We start from the raw sequence: 22,531 nt of genomic DNA, 5'->3' as shown, positions 1-22,531 counted from the left end.
TTTTTGTTAAGACAGGAAACACATTTATTGAGAGCACAGTGGGGTGCGCCAAGCCCTGTGCTTTGGAACCGCATCACAGCGCCCCTCACAACAGCCCTGTGAGGTAGGTGAACGAGCCCACTTCCCACATGCAGACACTGAAGGCTCAACAGCTCCCCTAGGCCTCAGGGTTCCTGCGGGGTGGGCAGGGGTCCAGCCCTCGGGTCTGACCCCAGGTCAGCGGCGTCCATCAGTCAGAGGGCGGGTCTCTACTCAAGGGGAGGCCCCGGGTCCAGAGTCTCTGGGTCCAGCCTGTCCCGTGGGAATAGGTGCAGGGCGTCCCCGTGGCTGTGGAGGCTGAGAGAGACACAGTTGCAGATGAAGGCCACCTGCTCCCGGCCTCGCTGGCCGACAAGAGTTCACAGACAGACAGGCAGGCCCCAGGAGGGAGGGAGAGGAGAGCGAGTCCGTGCTCAGGGGCTCCTAGCAGCATGGAGGGTGAGGGGAGCACCCAGCCACCAGCTCGGCCTGTCTACCTAGTTCCCCTTAACTTCTGGTGTATTCTACCCTACCTTGGAGTCTGCCCACTTGCAGAAACTTCTGGAAGCATCACTCTATTCCTGACGCCCACCTACAACTGGCAACCTCTGGTTTCTCTCACCTTGATAACCCAGAACCCAGGACTCTCAGCCTTTCTAAATGCTATCCCCAGTTCTTCTGCCCAACCTATCCAGCTTTGGTGTTTTTCCTAAAACTTGGTCTCTTCCTCCTCCTGAGGGCTCTAAACATTTCCCCTCTGATCCTCTCCTGTCTGAACCTGCTGAGTGGATTTAAAAGCAAACCCTTCCCTCTGCCACTGTCTCCCCAGAGCGGGCTGGTGCTTCACCCTTTGTCCTCCACTCTGCCCAAGAGTCCCTGGGACCAGCGCAGACAGTTCCAGGGAGCACAGGGCCTCCGCAGCCAGCACCCAGCGGTCCGGGCCCACCAGGAGAGCCAGGATGAGAGCGCCTGTGTGCCAGTCACAAAGCATTTATTTCACACAAACAATCTCATTGAATCCCACAATAACCGTGCCAGGCAGGTGTGACGCTTTCCAGGTTACAAACAGCAAACTCGCCCAGGACACACAATCAGAAGGGGTTGGGGGGGCCTTGAACCCAGACCTTGAGTCTCACGAGCCAGCCTACGGCATGCAGCGAGAATTCTCAGGGGTCACAGCCATCTCCCGAGCAGACACTGTCATGAATTACCCCGTTTCTAACAGGTGGGAAAATCAAGGCTCAGGGTGATTCAAGTAACCTACCTGGTACCCATGTACCGTTCTTTGGGGGTGAGACAGATAAAAGGAATCAAGCTCTGGGGTCTGAAGCCCCCACCCCATCCCTCCACCCCCGGTTTTCTGGATGTCTAAGGCTGCATCCCAAACCTGGCAGGTGCCTCACAGGTCAATGCTGATTGTCACCAATGGTAGGGACAAAGACTTCTCAGGTAGAACAGCCTCCTCCCAAGGCAGGTGCTTCTGAAGCCTCCAGCCTCAGGGAGGGCATGGGGGGCGGAGGAGCAGGTCATCACTCCATTTGGAAATTGCCAAATGTATTCTACATTCCCAAAATCACCTGGGCCACAACACCAACAAAGACATGTTGGTCCAGATGAAGTTTTATCCTAGATATAAATATTTCCAAACTATTGTGTTTCCACTGGGGGGAAACCCACCAGTGACTGCCTGTCCTCCGACTGGCAGGAAGGGCAGTGAGGCCCCAGAACAGGTAGAGATCCTTCCCCAGTTCAGCGTTTTCTCCGAAGAGTCTTTGCCAAGAAACACACCCTTTCCTTTTAAACAAATGGTGCGTACACTAGCCAAACAGCCCACTCAGCTCTTTCCAGCCATTTAAACCCTGCCCTCCACAGGTGGCGAGCATCTATTACGTGCCTACTAGTGCAGAAGGCAGGGTGTAAAGGGCCAGGGCAGTGCCGGCCTCAGAGGAGGGGTTCAAGGGCAGCTTCATGGAAATCTCCCTGAGCCTGTCTCCCCACCCGCCCTCAGGAGACCAGAACCCAGCCCCACCCACCTCCAAGGGACACTAGGTGCCTGATAGAGCCCCCCAGCCTTAGGTCACACACAGGCCTGGCCTGAAGGGACCCTAAGGCCCACCCAGGAATCGACACCTAAACACAGACTCAGAATCTCCTGGGAGGGGCTCCCTACTGTGGAGCCCCTTGGGAGCAATAGGAGGGGCCCCCTCTGCTTCCAAGTTCTCAAGAACAGGGGATGGGCATGCGGCAGACACCAAAGGCCACAATGCAAGGGCTCCTCAGCAAAGCCCAGGGGAGGGGAGAATCAGGGGACCCGCGTGGGTGCTTCTGGGGGCAGGCATGGCAGGGGCCAAGGTGTGGCGCCCAGACCTCACAGTAAAGCTCAGGCTGAGAAAGAAGAGGCGGGTGGAAGAGAGCTGGAGCGGCAACAGGCCCAGCAGCCTGCCCACCAAGGCTGTGAAAGCTGGAGACAAAGAGTGGGAGCAAGGGAGGCTTGCATGGGGTGGGGGCTGTGAGTGGGGAGTGGGGAGCAGAAGGAACACCCAGCTCAAACCCCCACCAGCAGGAATGTGGGGATATGAGAGCCAAACACCGCACCCTCACATGCAAGAGACGAAGGCTGGAAAAGGAATACGGTGGTCTGGTGAAGAGACGCCTGATCTGAAAGGACCCCTGCCTGGGATGTCTGGAGACCCCTGCCAGCGCAGCGGCACCTCCTCTAACGCAGCTGAGTTCCCTGGAGGGCACAGCCTCCTTCCTCATCCCTGCACTCCTCTGCCAGAGCACTCCTGGGCTCTTGGCAGGGGTGGGGACGCACCAGGCTGCATTTGCTGGGGGCTGGCAGGGGTGAGCCGGACCAGGTAGGAGGCCTTATTTGGTGGACTCAGAAATGCACAGGTTGTTTGTGCAAGACTGGGAAGTCCTGGCTCTGATACCAGCTGTCCTGATTCTAAACAAGCTCATCTAGGAAATGGGCCCACACCCCAGTTAGAGAAGGGAAAGTGTACAAGACCCCCGAGCTTGGTGCCAGGCCCAGGGAAGGTGGCAAAGCCTACCTTCTGCACCTTCTACCAGGGACAGAAAAGGACCGTGAGGAAATTCAGAGCACAGGGTGGAAGGAGGGTTGGTACCCCAAGGATACCACCCAGAACCCCTTCCTCATCCTCTCTCTAGGTCACCCCACTCCTTCTCCCTAACAAACGAAACCAGGGGCATACATGAATGTTTGCAGAAACCCATCCAAGCAGACAGACCGTCCCCTCATGGCACCGACAGGTACAGCAAACCCCAAAGCACAACGGCCCTGCCAGCTACAACCTGCTGGGAAGAAGCAGCAGCCCACATTGGAATGGGGGGCAGGGCAACCTCTGAGGAAGGAAAAAGCCATCACTCATCAATCAAACAAATATTTACTCTGGGCCCACATCGCTAAGCACCTGCAGGCTGCTCCGCCAGTGGTTTGCACATGCCACTGACTGTGGGAAATGCAATCCCAGCGTAAGGTCAGGGCTGACTTTTTATTCACTTAGGACTAGTAAAGCCATCACTCATGCTTTCAAGACAAATCCCAACATATGCCCATTCCCAGGGAAAGCCAGCATCTGCACTGCACTGTCGCAGCGCACCCACCCTCGGCCCTCACAACAGCCCTGTGAGGTAGGCTTTCTGGTGACCTATGGCTTAGAGAAAAGGAGATTGAGGGTCAAACAGGCAAAGGGTTAATTAAGTGGCCCCCGGGTCTGCCAGATCCTAATGCTAGGCTCTTTCTAACATAAAACACAGATTGGCATCAGACAGCTCAAGTTCCATCAACATGACACCAAAACAAGGCTCCTGCTCTTCAAACATGGCATACAAATGTCCATAAGATACAATATGGCAGTTGTTAACAGGTCCATGAAGAGAAAAACAGTAATCTCTTAGTAAAGGTTATAAACATCAAGGCTTGTCATTGGTTACAATTTCATTAGCTATCCATCCATTCAACAGAAAAGAAAGGCAAGCGCTACCACTCACCAGGCACTGTGTTGGGCACCCAGCCTGCTGGCATTTGAGCCCAAATGTTGTCAGTTGAGGGAGGGGTGGGGGCGGGAACAATGCAGTATCTTTGATGGCTGGTGCCTAATATTTTGGGGAAAAGGACACCACCCAGAAGGGCCTTTTGAAGGCGGACACAAGTAGGTGCTGCCCACAGGCCAGGCACAGAGGCAGGAAGCACACAGCATTCAGAAAGCATAGCCAGGCATTTCCAGCCTCTCAGAGGTGAGCGTGAACGCGTCCCCCCGGGGGGTCCAGGGGCATTGTCCAAAGAGTCCCCCAAGCCCCTAGCATGATAGTTCCTGCCAAAATTCCTCCTGTCCCACCATATACCCCTCCAGGTTTAGAGATAAACGCTCTCCCACTCAGCTGCCTGAGTGAGGCTGTCTCCCTGGCCTTTTATCCTCACTCGCCTGGCACACCCCCGGGGACACGCACACCGCCCTTCCAGAATCACAGTTCAAAATCACGGTTACATTGCTCCTCACAACAGCCCTGCGAGGTAGGTGCCGCAGTCCTCCCCAGTAGGCAGACTCAACTCCAGCTCTCACAGTGACTTTATACCACATGAGTTTGTCCAGTTCCAGGGTCTTGGCTTTGCCTACTGTCCTTCCTCTCCAATGCAATGAATAACATTCAGAATTCCAGGTCAAACCCCCAAGACCTATGCCTCACCCCCGACCCAGGCAGCAGGAACTCAGGGAGTTCTCACCTGGTCTGGGACCTGCAGGACAGCTCGGAGCTGCGCCCAGAGTTTGCAAAATGCCACGTGCCTTGGACACCCAGGTTTGCCAATGGAGTGTTCTATGCAGACCCCCTCACGGGAGGTGATTCTTATCACCCACATGAGCAATCATCTTCCCCTAATTTTCACTAAACAGAGCTGGGCATTAACTCCTCTTGAAAGGGGCAGGAATGGCTCCAAGAACACCTCCAGGAAAGGCCAGAGTGTTCTAATGACTTGAAAGCCTGCCCACGGCCAGAAGCAGCCACTCATCTTGGAACCCCCCAGCTCTCATTTTGGCCTCTCGAGGATATGGGCTGTGATTTCTGAGCACCCGGGGAACACAGTTGGCTGATTCCTAATCAACCTAGTTGTACAGGGGACAAAGTCAGAGGGGCAATCAAACTCGCAACAGAACTCGAATCTACAAGCCTGAGCTGACTCAGGGATCTCGCCTTGTCACCGACACAAAAGTACGACCCTTTACCAACACGTTCATTGTTTTCTTTCAAAAGGCAACGCGGCAGCGGGTCCTTGGGAGCCAGCTCTAGTATAGCACTGGCAAATTTTTTTTTAAATGTTTGTTGGCTGTGAGTGAATGAATGAAGGAATGAAGGGATGAATGGATGAGTTACAACCACTGCCATCCAGTGGAGGAAGCTGAAAGGCTGAACGCAAAGCTCATGGCAGGGACCATGCGCCAGGCAAGGTGAGGCCTGGGGAGAACCTCTCTGCTTATGGGTGGGAGGGCTTGGCCCCAGGCTGCTCTGCGACCCCGGTCATAGTCGTGGTGTGTGACACATAGAAAGCACCATGGGGAAGAAGCTGTGGGTGACAGTGGCAGATGAGATCCAGCTGGGACGTGCTCAGAGCAGTAACCCCGGAGGAGGCAGCTACAAGAAAAGGTGTTTGCTTCATAACCACAGCCCATGGCGCTACACAGCCCACCCAAAATGAAAGGGTTTGCTTTCAGGAGAAGAAAAGGCCAAAAGCACGGGTTCAAGATAAGTAGGCCGAATGCATGGATGGGTAGATGGAGCAATTCATGTTGAAAGTCATTGCCGGCCTCCCAAGCTTGGATACCAAGCTGAACATGTGGGTGAGGGATTCTGACACAGGCAAACAGTGCTCAGTGCTATAGTAGAGGGATGGGTGGGCAGAAGCAGCTCTGCTGAGAGCGGAGGATGCTCTGGAAAGAAGGGCGAGCCCTCCTTGGGTGACGTGCCCTCCCTAAATGGCTGTGACTGACCTGTGAGCCCTGATGCTTTGGGCAGAATATGCCCTTTATTCTGCTCCTTGGAATGTAATGGCCCCAGGTGAAGAAAAATGAAAGGAGATTCTCCCATCAGTCCTGATCCAAAATGTTCCATTCGTCAGTTAAACCCCAAAGACCACCACTGAGGCCACATGTGCAGGCCAGGGCTGAGGACATTTGTTGACACATCACAGGACGCTGGGAACCCAATTCCCCTAAGAGGTGGGAAAATGGAACCCCCAGGGCCTGGCTTCATGGGGATCTAATAGGAATGAGTGACTGCGCTGGTGGGAAGGCCACTAACTGATTGTACAGGGTGCTAGGATGTGGCTGTCTGGACCTTGGAGGTTCAAAGAGCTATTCCTGTCCCACAGGGGTTTTATCGAGGGCAAGATCGGAGTCCACGAGCACACCCAGGAGGTCCAGCCTGCAGTGTCTACACCTGCCAATGGAAGGTGTCCTTGTCCCCATCACCCACTTCCCAGGGAGAAGCAAATCCTCACATCAAACAGACCTGAAAGGCTACCTAGGCCAACCCCACACCATGAGAATCTCCTAAACACTACCTTCTCCGAGGGCTGCCTGGCTGCTTCCTTGAATGCCTCCAGTGAGCTAACGGCTCCCCACATCCCAAGGACACCTGGGACCAGTCTCTTCAGAAAGCCATGACCCAAGGGACTTGGACAAACAGTTCACAGAAGATAAAATACAATTTGTTAACAAACATAGGTCAAAGTGTTCGCCCATCATTAGTAATTAAAGCAATGCAAGTTAAAGTAATGCAAAAGTACTTTATAACAGAGACAAACTAGCCATCTCTTAATTAAGTGGTCATACATTGCTGAACATTGTAAAATGCTGTAAGCCTTCTGAAATTAATCAACATCCATACAAAGATCCATAGCCTTTCTTTCAAGAGACTTAACCAAAGGAAATTCATTCATTCATTCACCAATCCATGTATTTACCCATCCCTCCGCCCTCTTATCCATCAGCCAAACACTCACTCACTCGCTCCTTCCTCCATTCTTCCATCCACTCATTCATCATTTATTTATAGTCTACAACATGTTGGGCATCAGAGATACAAAGGCCAATTCAATAAGCTCCTTGCCCTTATGGGGCTCACAGTCTAGCAGGGGAAACTGATCTGTAATGAAGCAATGATAACTTCTGGGTGGAAGAACATAATTCTTAAGAATGAAAAAAAGGGTGTTTTAAGCAGTTAGTTGTGGCATTATTCATAATATTTTTAAAAGGTGGTTATACATAAGAATAACAGAATGGTTCTGTGAATGACACCATAGCCACTCAACAAGGCACAACGCAACCAGTGAGGTTATGAAGATGAATGGAACAAGCGAAAATGTTGATGACAGAATATTAAATAGAAGAGGCAGGATGCAAAAAAAAAAAAGTGTATGTGATGAATAATGGCAATTAGGTTTTTTTAAAGAAGGGATGCTCATTAAAAAATAGACACTTTTTTTAAAAAAAAAGTATGCCTGTAAGAAAGTAAAATGGGTGACATGTCAGAATGTTGAGTGGTAGATGCGTTTCCCACTGCTCTAGGTCAAGTGCCATCCACACCATTTACATTAGGAACATAACGGGACACAGCGGGATTTGTGGCCTGTCTGTCCAGGGTCCTGAGGCCAAGCTTCCCAAGGAGGGAGCTGGGAGTCACAAGAGGAGGCTGAGGAGAGCTGTAGCTCCTGGTGTCACCAGGAAAGGATTTGTGTGTGGGGTGCATGCAAATGACAATGTCAAGAGACAGAATTTATTCTCATTGTTTAAAGTTTAACGAACACATAAAGATAGGCCCTGACCAGACAGGAGCACTAGGATCCCAACTCAGACCTTGTGGGTCTGGTACAGAAAGAACCAGGTAGGGAGCACGTGAAGGACGTTTTATCTCTGGCTTTTGTGCCGTTAGGAACCCTATCCCAAATCTCAGCATCCCAGAACTAAAGACCCTTTGAATTCCAGATACAAAACTCTTAAGGGTCAAAACCCTAAGAGCCCTGATCCCCTCTCATGGCCTCCACATTTCCAAAAGGACACAGAGAATTCATCCAACCCAAACCCACCCAGCCTCCAGGGCACCAGTGGGTCTCCCCATAGCTGCTCTCATTGGCTCAGTTCAACCCACTGTGACCCGTCAGGACAGCCCCTAGATGCTGGGAGAAGGCTCTCCTAGCAGCCAAAGTCGCCTGTTCCTTCCCATTTCCTCTTGGTGCATGCGATGGGCCCTCCCTTCCCCGCCTTCTGCACACTTTAAGTCTTCCTGAGCCTCTGCTGACTTTTTGTAACCGCCGTACATGAGTTCTTTTGAAAGACCCTCCCGGTCTTCTTCTGCCCTGAGCCCCTCCCGCCCCATCCTCATCCAACAGTGACACAGCTTGTCAGGGAGAAGCTTCAGCAGGTGTCCCCAGGGATAATAAGTGCACCCCCAGACCTCAGTCCAGCCAAGGCATAGCCTGGAGCCCCAGATTCTGAAAGAGAAGAAGAGCAGACCCCTGAGGCCCCAGCACCACATCAGGCCCACGAGGCCCAGCTCATGTGGCCCTGACACGTGGTACTGGAGGCTCGGAAGGTGGCTCCTGACACATGAATTCCATGTCCTCCGCCTTCCAAACGCTGTTGCCATCCACTCAGCCGGAGCTAGAAGCGTGGGAACCACCCCCTTCTTCTTGCCTCCCTCCCTCCTTCATATCCTGTCTATAACCCCATAGCTTTGATTCTTGAGCACCCCACTTTGCCGCCATCAGCTCAGACCTCAAGCATCACACTAGAGTAACAGCCCCATCCATGCCTGCGCCCACACCCCCATCCCACCCAGTGTCTACAGAGTCACTCTGAGCATGACACCTCCCACTCCAGACGGCCTGGCCCCACCCCACTCCCCCGCCTCCCACGTGCTCCCTGCCACGTGCTCCCTGCCACGTGCTCCTGAGTCCATCCAAGATGTGCTCCTACTGCTCGGGGCACTTGTTAAGAATCCAGTGTTTTTAAATGTCCCAAATAGGAATTGAGAGGTCAACAAGGGAGACTTTGGTCCTTGCTTTTACAGACAAACAGGCACACAACACAAAACTACACACATTTCCTCCACTACAGAGAAAGGAGACTCAACAGAACCGGGGAGGCCCTGGGGGAGGACTGTCAGCATGAGCAGCTCTCCAGATTTGCCCTGGCAGTCCCCCGGAGGGCAAGTCAGAGAAGAGACAACCTCAACACAGTGAAACGCAATCCCGCCAAGTTACAAAACACATCATGAAACAGCCGAGAAGACAGAGAGGCCTTGAACCAGGCTCTGGGGATGGCATGTCAAGGAAGCCAGGGTCCCCGGACCACTTCTGCAACCCCAGGGGTGCTGAGGTGCACCTGCTGCCCAGGGAAACCTGAGTTGAGAAGGGTGGGTGCCCTGCCGCATGGAAGACCAGGACAGAGGGTGGCCTGGGCACATTGCAGAGAGTTGCAAGAACAAGGTTTCTGGTGGCTTGCCCAGGGCTCCTGGGTCCCGGGGCTTCTGGGTCCCCCTTCTCAGGTGCGCCTGGCCACTTTCTGGCCTTTCCCTGCACCAACCCCTGGATGTGAGTAGGCGCCACACCCATGGTGGCACACAGCAGGCGGGGCCCATGCTCCACCCAGGGCCTATTGCTCCCTGACCCTCTGCTGCCCCCTGGTGGGCAAAACCTCCTGCGCAGGTGACCCATGTCACGGGAGTGGCCAAGCTACCCAATAGGCTTCACACCACTTGTTCATGCAACCTTCTGCGGGGCCCAGGGTCCAAGCCCTTCCTGCCTATCCAGGCCATAGATGGGGTACCATCAACAGAGACACGTAAGATCAACCCAAGTAGGCAGCTGGTGCCACTCCAGGTTTACAGATGGGGAAACTGAGAAGAGACGGATGCAGTGAAATGGCCCACACAGCCAAGATAGGGCAACAGCACCCCAAGACCAGGGTCTTCCTGAGCCAGCTCCTCCCTGCCAGGGCAAGTGCATGTGACAAGCACATGACATGCCAACAGCCACCCTCCCTGGGGACCACTTCATTCCACTGTCTAGAACACAGGACTGGAAAGAAGATTCCTTCTTCTCTTCTCTTTTTCCCTCCTTCCTTTCTTCCTACCCTCCTACCACCCTTTCTTCCAGTCATTCATTCATCCATTTAGATCTGAGTCCTTTGTTTATGGACTTCAGTAACATAGCTTGAAATTAATCATAACGTTTGTCCTAAAGGCCTCCATTCACAAGTCCTATTTATTGACCGTTACATTATTTTATTCTTTATTCATTTCTTTGTCATTTCTTCCCAAATTGCATCTTTCTTTCTTTCTCTCACTCTTCCTTACATTTCTCTGGTTCTTTCTTCTTCTTTTTTTTTTTTTTTTTTTTTTAATCTAAGATAGTGTCTTGCTCTGTAGCCCAGGCTGGAGCGCAGTGGTGCAATCTCGGCTCACTACAACCTCCGCCTCCCGGGTTCAAGCAATTCTCCTCCCTCAGCGTCTCGAGTAGCTGGGATTACAGACAGGTGCCACCACACCCATAATTTTTGTATTTTTTTAGTAGAGACGGAATTTCAGCATGTTGGCCAGGCTGATCTCAAACTGGCTGGTCTCAAACTCCTGGCCTCATGATCCGCCCGCCTTGGCCTCCCAAAGTGCTGGGATTACAGGCGTGAGCCACCATTCCCAGCCATTCTCTGGTTCTTATAAAGTCAGGTGGACAGAATCCCATGAATCAGGGCTCCCGGTCATCACCTTCATGCTGGTCCCTAAAGCACTACTGCTCCTACGTCAAGCACCATTTACTGTCTCATCCACTCACTCATTTGTCAGTCTTCCTTATTTTGGGTATTTGTTTTCCTTATTAATTGTTTTAATTAAAACTCCATGGGCAAAACAAACATCTTTGGCCCATGTACTTATTTGCAATCTTTCTTCCCCGCATTTAGTCACCTTTTACGTTTAAGTATTTATTCTTTTATTTATGAACCTCAATTGCATCTATTTTATTACAGTGGCAGAAGATACAGCCTTGTTTTGGAGCCAGGTATGTCTCTCTATTTTTCATTTATTCTTTGAAAGGTGTAATGTATTTATCTATTTAAGGAGTACGTATGTAAACTAATTATAATCCCTGTTCAGACAACCTCCCTTAACTATCCATTTATCACTTTGGTTGTTTGTTTATTACCTTTCCTTTTTCCTTTTTCACTTCTTTTTATATTTTCTCCATTTTCCCTCCCCCTGGGAACCTGGGCCTGGATTATCTCATCCATCTTCAGGATTACTCACAGTCTTATGACTAATCCTAACAGATCCTACTCTTACAGATACACCCACGTATTCGTTCTTTTTTATTGGTTTTTCTTTATTTTCCCTTTTGCTTTCATTTAGTTTCATTTTTGCCTTTCCTTAGCTCTATCTTTGACTCCCTGACACTTCTCTTCTTGCCTCTTTTCACGCTTATGGACCTCAGGTGCCCAGAGTGAGATGAATGACAATCCCATGGGCAGTTCCTTCCTGGCTGTGCCAGGCATTTCCATTTCTAATTCAGTCGTTCATGTGTCCATTCATTCTTTCTGTCATCCTTTCATTTCAATACTTATTCTTTTATTTATGGACCTCAGGTGCCCAGAATTGGATTAACCATAATCTGCAGTTCCCAGAGCCTTCTGCACACTGGTCCATGTGGGGCTGTCTTTTGTTCGTTAATTCCTCCCCCTGGGGATTTGGTGCAGGATTTATTTAACTATCTCAGGAACCCAGTTTTGAATTAGTCCTAATTCTTGCTGCCTTCTCTCCTCTTTTTGTCCTTGCATGGTCCACTCTCCCACATATTTACGTCTTTATTTATTCATTCAGTATGTTTGTACTGCTTATATACATCCTGTCATACGTTTCCATATTCTCTCCTCTCTTGCTTTCTCTTTTCATTCTTTTGGGCCTTGAGTGCAGAGGATAGTGAAAATCATCCATTCTCATTCATTCAGCCAGTCACTCCTCTATTCAGGTATCTGTGCTTTTATTGATGAACCTCAATGTTTACTGTTTATTATATTTAATGGATAAAATTGTCTCATTATATTTCAGTGCTTGTCCAAGAAGTGCTTTTTCTTTCATACGCCTACTTCACTTTTCTTCTCCTTTCTTACACCTCTCCCTCTCTTGTTCTTCCAATTTTTCCATTCCTCACTCCTTTTCTTGCATCCTATGGAATGTGTGCATTTTTTCTTTCTTTCAGTCTTACACTTGTGGTCATTTTTAAAACAAACTTCAGAGCCACAGATTTGAATTAATGTGGATGGCTTGTGCTAAGCCAGTGCCTTTCCATCAGCTTATTTGATCTACTTATGTATTATCTTTTTCACTTCCTTTTTTCCTATTTTCATTTTTTCCCATCCTATTGTTTCTTTCCTCCACTCCCTCTTTCTTTCTGTCATTCTTTTGGAGATCTGCACCCAGGATGAATGACCTTCATCCCTCTCTACAATGCCCTCCTCATCGGTCAATGCAAATCTTTTCTGTCGTTCATTCATTCATGCATTCACCATGCATCCATTCAGTCTTTCTTTCTATGTAAATACTTATTTTTACACTTCTCGATGGCAGGTGCACCTAACTGGATACATCATAATCTGCAACTAATGGGCCCTCTCTCTGTGGCCCCACTCCTCCCTTCCATGTGTATACTTTGAGCCGTTCCTTAGTTGAGTAGGTGATTGACCATACCAGCAGCACCGATGCCAATTAAGCGGTCTGCTTGGTTCACACAGCCTTTCATTCCTGTTCTAGCACGGCTCTGTCTTAAATCTGCATGCATGTATTTAGTCCTTAATATATTACCTCTCTTCCTTTCTTCCATTTTACATTTCTTCCTATTTTTTATTATTTCTCTCTCTCACTCTCTCACTCGTTCTCTCTTGCACTCTTTGTTTTCGGAGCTCAGTGCCACGGAGTAGCTTGGCTGTACGCATCATAAAGCCACCCGCAAACGCCCATCCTTGGTCGTGCGGTTCCATGTCTCACTCATTCCTTCATTCCTGCATTCATAGCATCCTTCCTTCCTGCTTGCTCTCTTTTTATTAGGCATTTATTCCTCTATTAGTGGAGTCCGGTGTCCTTATGAGAAGTCCTAGCCTAACTCTTCTCGTGGATCTACCCATTTATCCGTTTGATTGTTATTTCTTTTTACCGTTCCTTTCTCTCTTCTGTCATAGCTTTCCATACCTCCTGTCCTTCATTCTCATGCAGCTGGGGTGCCCAGGGGGGCCCCAACACCCTCATCAGGAGGACCCATGGGGCCACGTCTTCTCATTCACCTCATCCTTGTCTATTTAGATATTCACTGGCTTGTTCACTTAGATGTTCATTATTTAATGGACAGCCTGTGGTTTTCTAGAAGTGGACCAGCCATAGCCCTTAATTTGTGATGATCTTTTGCCACCATCGATCGCATTGCCTTCTTTTACATCTTTATTTACTACCCATTAATGTATTTCCGTACTTAACATTTGTTACATTTTTTCCTATTTCTTTATTTACCAATATTAACTTTCTCATATCCTTTCATCTAACAGACCTCAGTGCCCAGGACTGGATGACTCAAAACCCCTCACAGTATCTTGTCACCTGGCACTGCACTCCCACTGCTCATTCATCCATCCACACACGCAGGGTAGACTTTTTGGCCTTTTTTCTTTCTTTTGTCATTTATTTATTTATATGCAGACTTCAAGTGCTCAGGCTTAGATAACTTTTGGTAAAAGTGCACTCTCATCTTTCGCCCACCGGGTCTTCTTTCTTTCTTTGCTATTCTTTGAACTCGTTCTCTGTGGTTTATTTTTCTATGCCAGGAGCATATTATTATTTGTATCAGTCCTAATGCTTGGCTTACAGTAGCCTGACATGGTCCTCCTTATAGAGTTACTTGTTACTCATCCTCTAGTTTTTTTTTTTCTTTTTAACCTTTCTTTTATTTGTTGTTTCGGTTTTTTAAAAAAACCTTTCCCTTCTCCCTTTTGATCACTTGTTCCTTAACTTGCATCTTTTCATTTTGACTCAAAATCTATGTCTCATTCTGCACTTCGCTACTCACACAGCCATTCTTTTTTTCATTTAGGTTCTTTGTCATCGTCAAATGTCAGAGGCATATATTTGAATTACACATATCCCTTATTCCATAATCAACTGATATCGCTTTGTGTGTTGCCCTATTACTTAGTGATTCACCGGGTTTTTTCTATTTATATATTGATTGTCTAGGCATCAAAGTGGATGAACCATGGTCTTGTGTACACACACTCTCATCCTGGCTTGCTTACTTCTTTACCTATTTATTTGTTTATTCATTCTTTCTTGCTTCACTCATTCATTCATCTGGTCATTTATTATATAATGCAATAGACACCAGTGAAACAACCTCTCAACAACAACAACAAAACCCAGAACATTCACAGTATCTTTGGCATTCCTGCTTCTTCTCACTGAGTCATCCACCAAGGTACACACAGTCCACAGTCCAGAAACACACACAAATGGCGGATGCAGAGCAGAGACACAGTGAATGTTAAGTTTACTCCCAGATCCTTCTGGGGCTCGCGTCCTAGACATACTGGGAGCAGATCTGAGATGAGGGCCCACGTTCCCCAGGCCCCCTGGGCAAGGCAAGCGCCGCCCGTTCTGCCCCTCTGGACCGTGGTGAATGACCATCCCCATGAGAAACCTGTTTCAAGACCCCAGAATACATAGAGACACACACATGGTACATAGTCTCCTGGTGGGAAACGACGGACATGGAGTTCATTTTTAAATAGGTGGCTTTGTCTGTGGCAATATAAAAATATTTTGGCCTTTCAAGGCAAATACAAAAGAAACTACCCATTACCATGGCTGAGTGTCTCAGTCCCAAACAATAAAGAACTTGAAGAGGTTTAGCCGGAAACTTTGAAGACAGAAAATCTGCCCATTATGTTTTCCAGACATTTCGAGGGGGTGAGCGGAGGTCATTGGAGCTTGAAGCCCATTTGGAAGGCTGGTCCCTCGGCCTGCGTTTTCTCCTTGGCCCTTTGAAGGGCCCCCCAGCTCGCAGGGCACTTCCATCCTAGTCTGCCCTGCGGCACAAGAGCCAAAGGGAGACTCAGTGATGAAAGAGCCATTCATTTAGAAGAGTGAAAAAGAAGAAATTCTTTTGGGGTCCGACATTTGAAGCCCGCCTATAGAATTCTTTTACCACAGAGACAACCCAAGGAGGCTGGGGGCTCCTGTCTTAGAAAACAGGAGCCCCCAGGTCTGCACTTGGCTTGACTCTATGGGCACCCACCTCCCAGTGCACAGACCCCCCGGCCAGTGCTCGTCAGCCCCTCCACGAGGTCCGCCTGGCGGTGTGCTCCGGGCAGCTGGCCCCACCCTCAGCAGCAAGGCCACGTGTGTGTTCTTTACATTCCAGCCACTTACGATTTCGAGCTGGAGAGGGGCTGGGGTCGCACATTCGAGGTCCCTTCCCACGTAGGAATCCAGGTGATGGCTTCCGCTGTAAGAAGAAGGCACTAGGTCACAGAGTAGAACCTCACTCAGGCCGGCGAGGAGGAGGAGGAGGGCAGATGAGGACAACAGCTCTGGAGGGGGGCAGGGGTGGCCTGGAGCAGGGACTCCCCAACCTCCAGCAAGTGTGGAATTGGAGAAGCCATGCATTTCTCTCCTGACTCCGCTCACCCACCAGCTGCCTATGGAGCAGAAGGGGCAGGTGTGGAGACATGGAACAGACTTGGTTGGTGCTGTTCACGGAGCTAAGTCGTGCTCTGTGGGACCCAAAGGCTTAGCACACTGCATAGATGAGAAACGGGGGTGGCCCAGGCCCTGAAGACAGGGCATGAACCTGTGCTCTGGCGGAAGCAAGGTGCCCAGGTTGGCGAGCAGGACGGCTGGCCCTGAAGGAGACCAGAGAAGCGGGGTGTGGCCGGGAGGGCAACCCACAGAGGGCTGCAGGGCTATTAACGGGCAGCGTTTCCCAAAACCATGGCACACACGTTGTGTGCCTGGACAGACAACTCCACTGTGGCAATTTTGTTCACAGTGCAGTAGGCACTGGGAAGCACCATGGCCAGGCACATCAAGTCTTCAGTGTCAAGATTTGCCTTACGTTTTAACTTGTTTTTTTGTTTTGTTTTGTTTTTTTCTTTTTTAATCGGGCAGCAGGCTGGACCAAACGTGGTTCAGAATACTCCCAAAATTTTAAGCTTTAAGAAAAGGTGACTTCAGCAATGTCAGACGCGTATCATGACACATTTGTCAAGACCCACAGGATGCGCGCCACAGAGAGTGAGCCCTAATGACGGGAACCAAGGCCTTTAGTTAATCATGTATCAGAGTCATTCCATCGATCGGAACAAACAGACCACACCACACGGAGGCAATGTGTGAATGACAGGGGAGATGGTGGGGACGGGGTCTGGGAACTCTCTGTACTTTCCCACCAATGTTTCGGTAAACTGAAAACTACACAGGAAGAGAAAACCAGTTTATTCATTTACAAAATGTGTTGAATGAATGGCTTTTCAACTCTGTTCACAGAGTCTACTTAAGGTGAGGAGGCGTCATAGAAAGGTAGCCTGTGACGGCTGAGGTCCCACCAACGCAGCAAGCTGGGTGATGGGGCAGCCAGGGGTTGGGCCAGGAGGAGGACAGGGCCAAGGTCTGTTTGAAAACACCCTCTCTAGGGACCGTTTCCTGAGTTAGGCACAAGTGGAGATAGGAAGCCGGGGGAGACCATGGGACACCCCCAGGAAGACACCCAGGAAACAGAAAGGCCATGAGAGAGATGCAGGGGCACCGGGACAGGCAGAAGCCACAGACCACAGGTCCCGGCCCCAGGGGGGGTGGCTCATGCCTGTCATCCCAGCGCTTTGGGAGGCCGAGGCGCGTGGATCACCTGAGGTCAGGAGTTCGAGACCAGCCTGACCAACATGGTGAAACCCCGTCTCTACTAAAAACTAGCTGGGCATGGTGGTACATGCCTATCGTCTCAGCTACTCGGAAGTCTGAGACAGGGGAATCGCTTGAACATGGGAGGCAGAGGTTACAGTGAGCCAAGATTGCGCCACTACCCTCCCAGCCTGGACAACAGAACAAGACTCTGTCTCAAAAAAAAAAAAAAAAAGGTCCCGGGAGACACCTGACTCCAGCTGCCTGCCCCACTGCAGGTCTTCAGGGACTCCCAAGACTGCCTGTCCTCAGGCCTCTCAGGGATCTCTCCAACCCACCCCTGCCATCTGGGCCACCCCTGCTGCCTCTGCCTCTCTATTCCTAGTCATGTCTCCAGCCAGGATGTCCAAGACCCGGCCAGGGCACTGGGGACACTTCTTGCCTCCAAATCCTCCTAAAATCTCCTTCCCTGGCTTTGCCCTTCATAAACCCTGTCCTGCCATAACTGGTTAATTTGATAACCAAGAAACAACAAGTCTTAAAATAAGTGTTAGTGAAGCAATGATCAGTGCATGGGTGACTGAGGGGCTGATTTCGGTTACCTAAAGGCTGCCAGACCACCCATTATCTACCGACCACCATTCGAGACCGTTTCCCACCCTCCCTCCAAGACTGCGCATGGCTGGGGTGGCCTCTCACCATCGCCACGTCCTAAGGTGGCAAGAACTCAGGCCAAGAACACACAGCGCGACCAAAGGCACTGCCATTTCCCGCAGGAATCAGAGGCGGGTGCTTTGTTTTGCTGTTTTTGTTTTGTTCCTTTTTGTGTTTTTAATAGGAGCGGAGAAATCAGAAGCAGGAAGGAGCATCTGGGTTTTTTCCTGCTTCTGCTCCAGAGACCCCATGAACCCTCAGAGTCCCTGACCGTCCTTAATTAACTCTGTGTGCAGACCCCAGGCTGCTCTGCTACAGAGAAGCCCCAGCAAATTCGTGCCTTGGTTTAAAAGCTGCGTGTGCCAGCTCTGGGCTTGCTGTGATGTGTTAATAACGCAGTACTGGGCTAGAATCTTAACAAATGTCAGAAAAGCTGCAGAGATGAGTCACTGTCTGGAACCAAAGAAAAACACGAGGCCTCCTTATAGAGTCCAGAGGAGTAATTGTCACAAGCATTTGATGGAAGACCTCATAAGTGCGTGCAGTGAGCTCATGACCCACGCAGAAAGCGTTGGTGAACACTCCAAAAACATCTTCCACAGCTTAATGGGATCAGAAAACTCTAGCTCTGCATCTTAGGATTTTAAAAGTTACTCTTTTCTGGAGGCAAACAGCACCTAATTGATCTGGCATGTGTTTGGTATAAACAACTTATGGCTGTTTCAAACACAAAAGGACCTAAAAGGATGATTTTTATTAAAATGTTGATCTCAAGAAATAGAGCCTGTCGTTACACAAATAATCAGTCTTGCCTCAGATCTCGTACTTCCTACCTGTTGAGTAAATACCACCCCCTTACAACTTCCCCTGACAAATGCAAGCTCTTTGCAGAGCTAATTTCCTGTACCTTTGTGAGGCCGGGGCCCTGGACATTACAGACCCATTTATGAAAATAGGAGAGGTAATTGGGACATCTTTTGAAATCATGTCCCCTCTCTCTCGCAGGCCCCCATCAGCCCTCTAATTTTACTTGGTCAGGTTACAGAGGATGTTTACATACGCCTCTTCCTGGAATTTCACCTCTTTGCTTCAGGAGTGGGCAATTAGAGAGAATTAGGGCCTATTTGGTGCCTGTTTACCGTTAATGGATGGAGTGGCGGAGGCAGCCTTGGGAAAGCAGTCTGCCCGTCTAATTGAAGCTGGCAATTTTTCGATTCCTCATTTCAGCTCGCAGATATTGTAGCAACCAAGGTCACAAAACAAAAGCTGCAGCCCACCATGGTAATAACCAGGTGCAGGCCCGACCGGAGGTTTTGTGAGCTGTTCATTACTACACACTGCAGCACAAAGAGATAGCTGGAAATGTTTGCAAAGCTGAGTCTAAGACGGGCAGCCAGTGCAGGCGGGTGATGATCACTTTTCCAGAAGTTGTCATCCTGTTGGCTTTTTCAGGAAGTCCTCAGCTGACTGGGCCACGGTGCCAACAGAGGCGCTGGCGAGGGTCTCAGGACCCAAAAGTCACAAGGTGAACCACGGGGGTGGGGGAAACGAACATCTCCTGGTTCTGAAGCCACGAGTCCAGTCTCATTAAACAAGAGCCACTCTACAGACCAAAAAGGTGTTCCAGACCAGCCCAGCAGCCTGCCTGTTTGGAATAATGCCCCATAAAACACGATCCCTGCATCCCAGCTCATGGGGCAGCCCCTTGGAACCTTCTTCGGGCAAGAGCTCTGACCCACACTAATGACCAGTGACTGTGACCCCCTGACCACACAGGTCACACAGGAGCTGGCAACTGGCAGGGGCTTCACCTCCAGGGCCTGCTGCCAGCTCACCGTGCAACCTTGGGCAAGGCTGCGGGCCTCTGGGATCGCTGGTTTCACCACCTCTAAAGCAGAGGGGGCAGTGGACCAGTGACCCCCAAAGTCCCAACAACTCCAAAGACCCAGCAAACAAACGACAGATGACCTCCAGGGAGGCCTGAAGAAACCCCGAGCCACTCGGACAACCATGGGCCTGCACTCGCCCATTTCGAAGATGGGAAAACTGAGGCCTAGGGGGCTGGAGACAGGAGCCAAGGTCACACCCATAGTCAGGGCTGAGCACAGGCTGTAACCAGGTCTCTGGAAGACTGCTGACCTCTCTGAGGCTCGGAAGCCAGCAGCAGCAAAGTCAGTGACCAGCCAACACTGAGACCTGGGCCCCCCTCCTGTCATGGCGGGTCTTTGTCCCTGGTGCCTCCGGAGTGGCCCTACCCTTACGGCAGTCTGGGGCAGTGGTGGTGCAAACAGCTTCGCTCTAATCCAAAGGGTCCCCTCTCTCGCAGCTGCCCACCTTCCCTGCGGGCCATCATGACCCCCTCCTCTCCTGGATAACCGTGAAACAACAGCCCTGTGGATTTCTGAGCCCCCTACGGCCAACTTCCTGAGTAGGGAATCACTCTATGTCCACTGCCAGGAGGGCCCGGAGAAAGGGCTGGAGTGGCAGAAGGAGCAGCCCAGCTGTGAGCGCGAAGGCCAGCGCAGACATGCGGTCAGACTTTGGCCCCCAACTGTCCTCCTTCCCCAACTTTCCATCCTGGACCTCTCTCCCCGCAGCCCCGTTCTGTCTCTTTGGCTGTATTTCGGGCATCAAGCCCAGGTTGATCAAATTTTTGTTTACAGGCACAACCACTCTGATTCCCCTTTGCTAAGAAATTTTCAAAATCAAGCCCTAGGATCTCAAAGCGTGAACATCCCAGGGTCGCGCGAACCCGGTGGCTGGTTAAGTGCGTCATTGTGCAGCCTTGGAGCTCCTGACACACACACAAGGGCAAGGGGCCCCACGCAACCCCTGGGAGGGAACACACACACACTCCGTTTCAGAGGAAGGTAATTGACGTTTTCTTCTTTTCATCTGAAGAAAAGGCACCTTCCATTGAAAGGGCGCATTCACAGAACCTGGGAAAACTCATCTGCGCTCAGCCCTCCCAATTATCCCCAGGTGGCTGTTCCCCACGGGGGGCTCCCCCACATTCCTCTCGGCCTGAGCCTTTGTTTCCATCTGAAACGGCCCTGGGAGCTCCCAGGCTAAGAGTCTCCTCCTTAAGCCCCTGCCAAAGACCCTATTCACTGCTCAGAGTCGAGGCAAGCCGAAGGTGGTGGGCAGCCTTCCTTTCTCCCAGGGTAGGGGACTTAAGAACTCTCCATCTGGATTTATTTTTAAGCTCAAAGAAATTGGAGAGCAATTAAGAAAGTCATGGCTACACCCTTCACCACCATCCTCTCCCTTAATGAACTCCTCTCTCACACACAGTCCCTCATGTTGGGAGGCCCACGGCGGCCCCAGTGACCCAGCACCTGCTCTGTACATGGGCCGCCCACAATCGCCAAGGGCTCAGGGGTGACGGGAGCTGAGAGGACAGACAGAGATATGTCCCAAGTCCTCATCACAGTTTATCCTGAGTAAAGTGACCACAGTTTTCTATGGTGAAGATCGGGGCCCAGGCCCTGGCCTCAGGACCTGACTCAAACCCAGAAGGCCCTAGAATTCCAGACCTGTGGGCCTCTGAGGCACCGCAGAGCTCGTCTTGGCACAGATAAGGGGTCTCTCCATGTCTGCTGGATCCGGCTGGAGTTGGGACCCCTCTTCTGGCAGAGTGCCCTCCTGCTGCAGTGCCTGCAGGGCTCCTGGGAGGGGAGGTGGGAGGGGAGGGGCCGCACGCCCTCATCAGCCCAGAGGGCCCCCCACACTCCCACCTTTCCTGGCTCTGAAACACTGACCCAATCCATACCAAGGAGGCAAGCCTGTTCTGCGGCTCCCCTTTCCTTAGACTCCCCCAAGAACCTGTGGGCAGCCCAGGTGTGGGACTGCCCTGTCTGAATGGGGCTCCATACGAGACCCTCTCCTACCCCAGATTCATCCTTCCCCTTTCCAGACCAGGAACTCCACACTTGAGAGGCCTCGTTTCGAAAGGTACACCTCTTTTCTAGACTTTTCCGTCTGCTCAAATCGGGGATGGGAGATGAAGCTAGACTTCCTTATTCCTCCTTTGGAAGAGGGGACAGGGCTCAGAGAAACAGCGGGGAGGGGAAACCAGTCCTTGGGACAATTCACAAATCATTAATTCCAGTCTCCTAAAAAGAAGCCACTTCCAGCGACCCAGGGCTTTTCTACTGCAGCTCACAGTGCTGGCTTACACATCATCCACTGCCCTTTAACCCTTTGGGACCTGAATCTGTCTCCCTCCACACCCCCTTCTGTAGAAAGCTCCCTGCCTCTTTGCAAGGAAAAATTCATTAGCAAGCTCATTAAAGATGGGTAGATTTTCCATTTCATTCTTTCTGGAAGTCAGATTGCTCATAAAAAACACACTTAAGTTATTTTATGTAAATGAATGAATAAGAAACACATGCATCCTGTTGCCCTTAAGTCTTGCCAGGTTTTGACATTATTTGGAGAAATGTACTCGGAAATTCATTTGGGGTTTGAATCACAACTCAGGAGGCATGAGGTCAGGGGCCCTGAAAGCAGCAGTGAGCAACTCGCAGGTGAGAGAATGTGGGGGCGAGTGAACGAATGAGGGGTCATTTTCTTCCTTTGCACAAGCTCAGGCCTGAGCTACCCTCTTGATTTCCTTTCCCAGCCACCCAGAGCGGCTATGTGCGAGAGGAGAGCCAGTTTCCAGACCAGACCACCATCTTTACCCTGACACTTGCACCCACCCAGAAGAGTCCCACTAGAGGCAGCCCCCTAGGAATCACTTAGCACGATGACAAATGGCCAGAGACCCCTCACAGCCCTCCGCCGACGTGACAGGGTCCTCTGTGGCTCACTGCCTAGTCAGTCAGGGTCTCATCTCCACCCGCTATGGCTCAGGCATTGGCCAATCCATCAAAATAGAATTTTCCTGAAAATGATCATGTCTTTCAGC

The 22,531-nt window shown here is 50.6% G+C and overlaps 1 protein-coding gene across 2 annotated transcripts in view; it reads right to left on the bottom strand.

Moving 5' to 3' along the window:
* LOC129012317 (uncharacterized) overlaps positions 1-22,531 on the bottom strand; it is a 34,901-nt gene continuing 12,370 nt past the window's right edge. The window contains exons 5-7 of one of the 2 annotated variants that reach the window (XR_008493602.2): positions 15,499-15,574; positions 14,930-15,155; positions 1-336 (exon numbers count right to left, since the gene is read on the bottom strand). Coding sequence is in view for 1 of the 2 variants with exons in the window: in XM_054447973.2 (XP_054303948.1) it covers positions 249-336; positions 15,499-15,574 (164 nt within the window). In the remaining variant the exon portion in view is untranslated. The remainder of the gene's footprint in view (positions 337-14,929; positions 15,156-15,498; positions 15,575-22,531) is intronic. The other variant, XM_054447973.2, reaches the window with a different exon arrangement.

This window comes from Pongo pygmaeus, chromosome 15 (assembly GCF_028885625.2).
Source record: "Pongo pygmaeus isolate AG05252 chromosome 15, NHGRI_mPonPyg2-v2.0_pri, whole genome shotgun sequence".
In the NCBI taxonomy this organism is placed as follows: Eukaryota; Metazoa; Chordata; class Mammalia; order Primates; family Hominidae; genus Pongo; species Pongo pygmaeus.
This window is presented reverse-complemented; position numbering and strand designations above follow the sequence as displayed.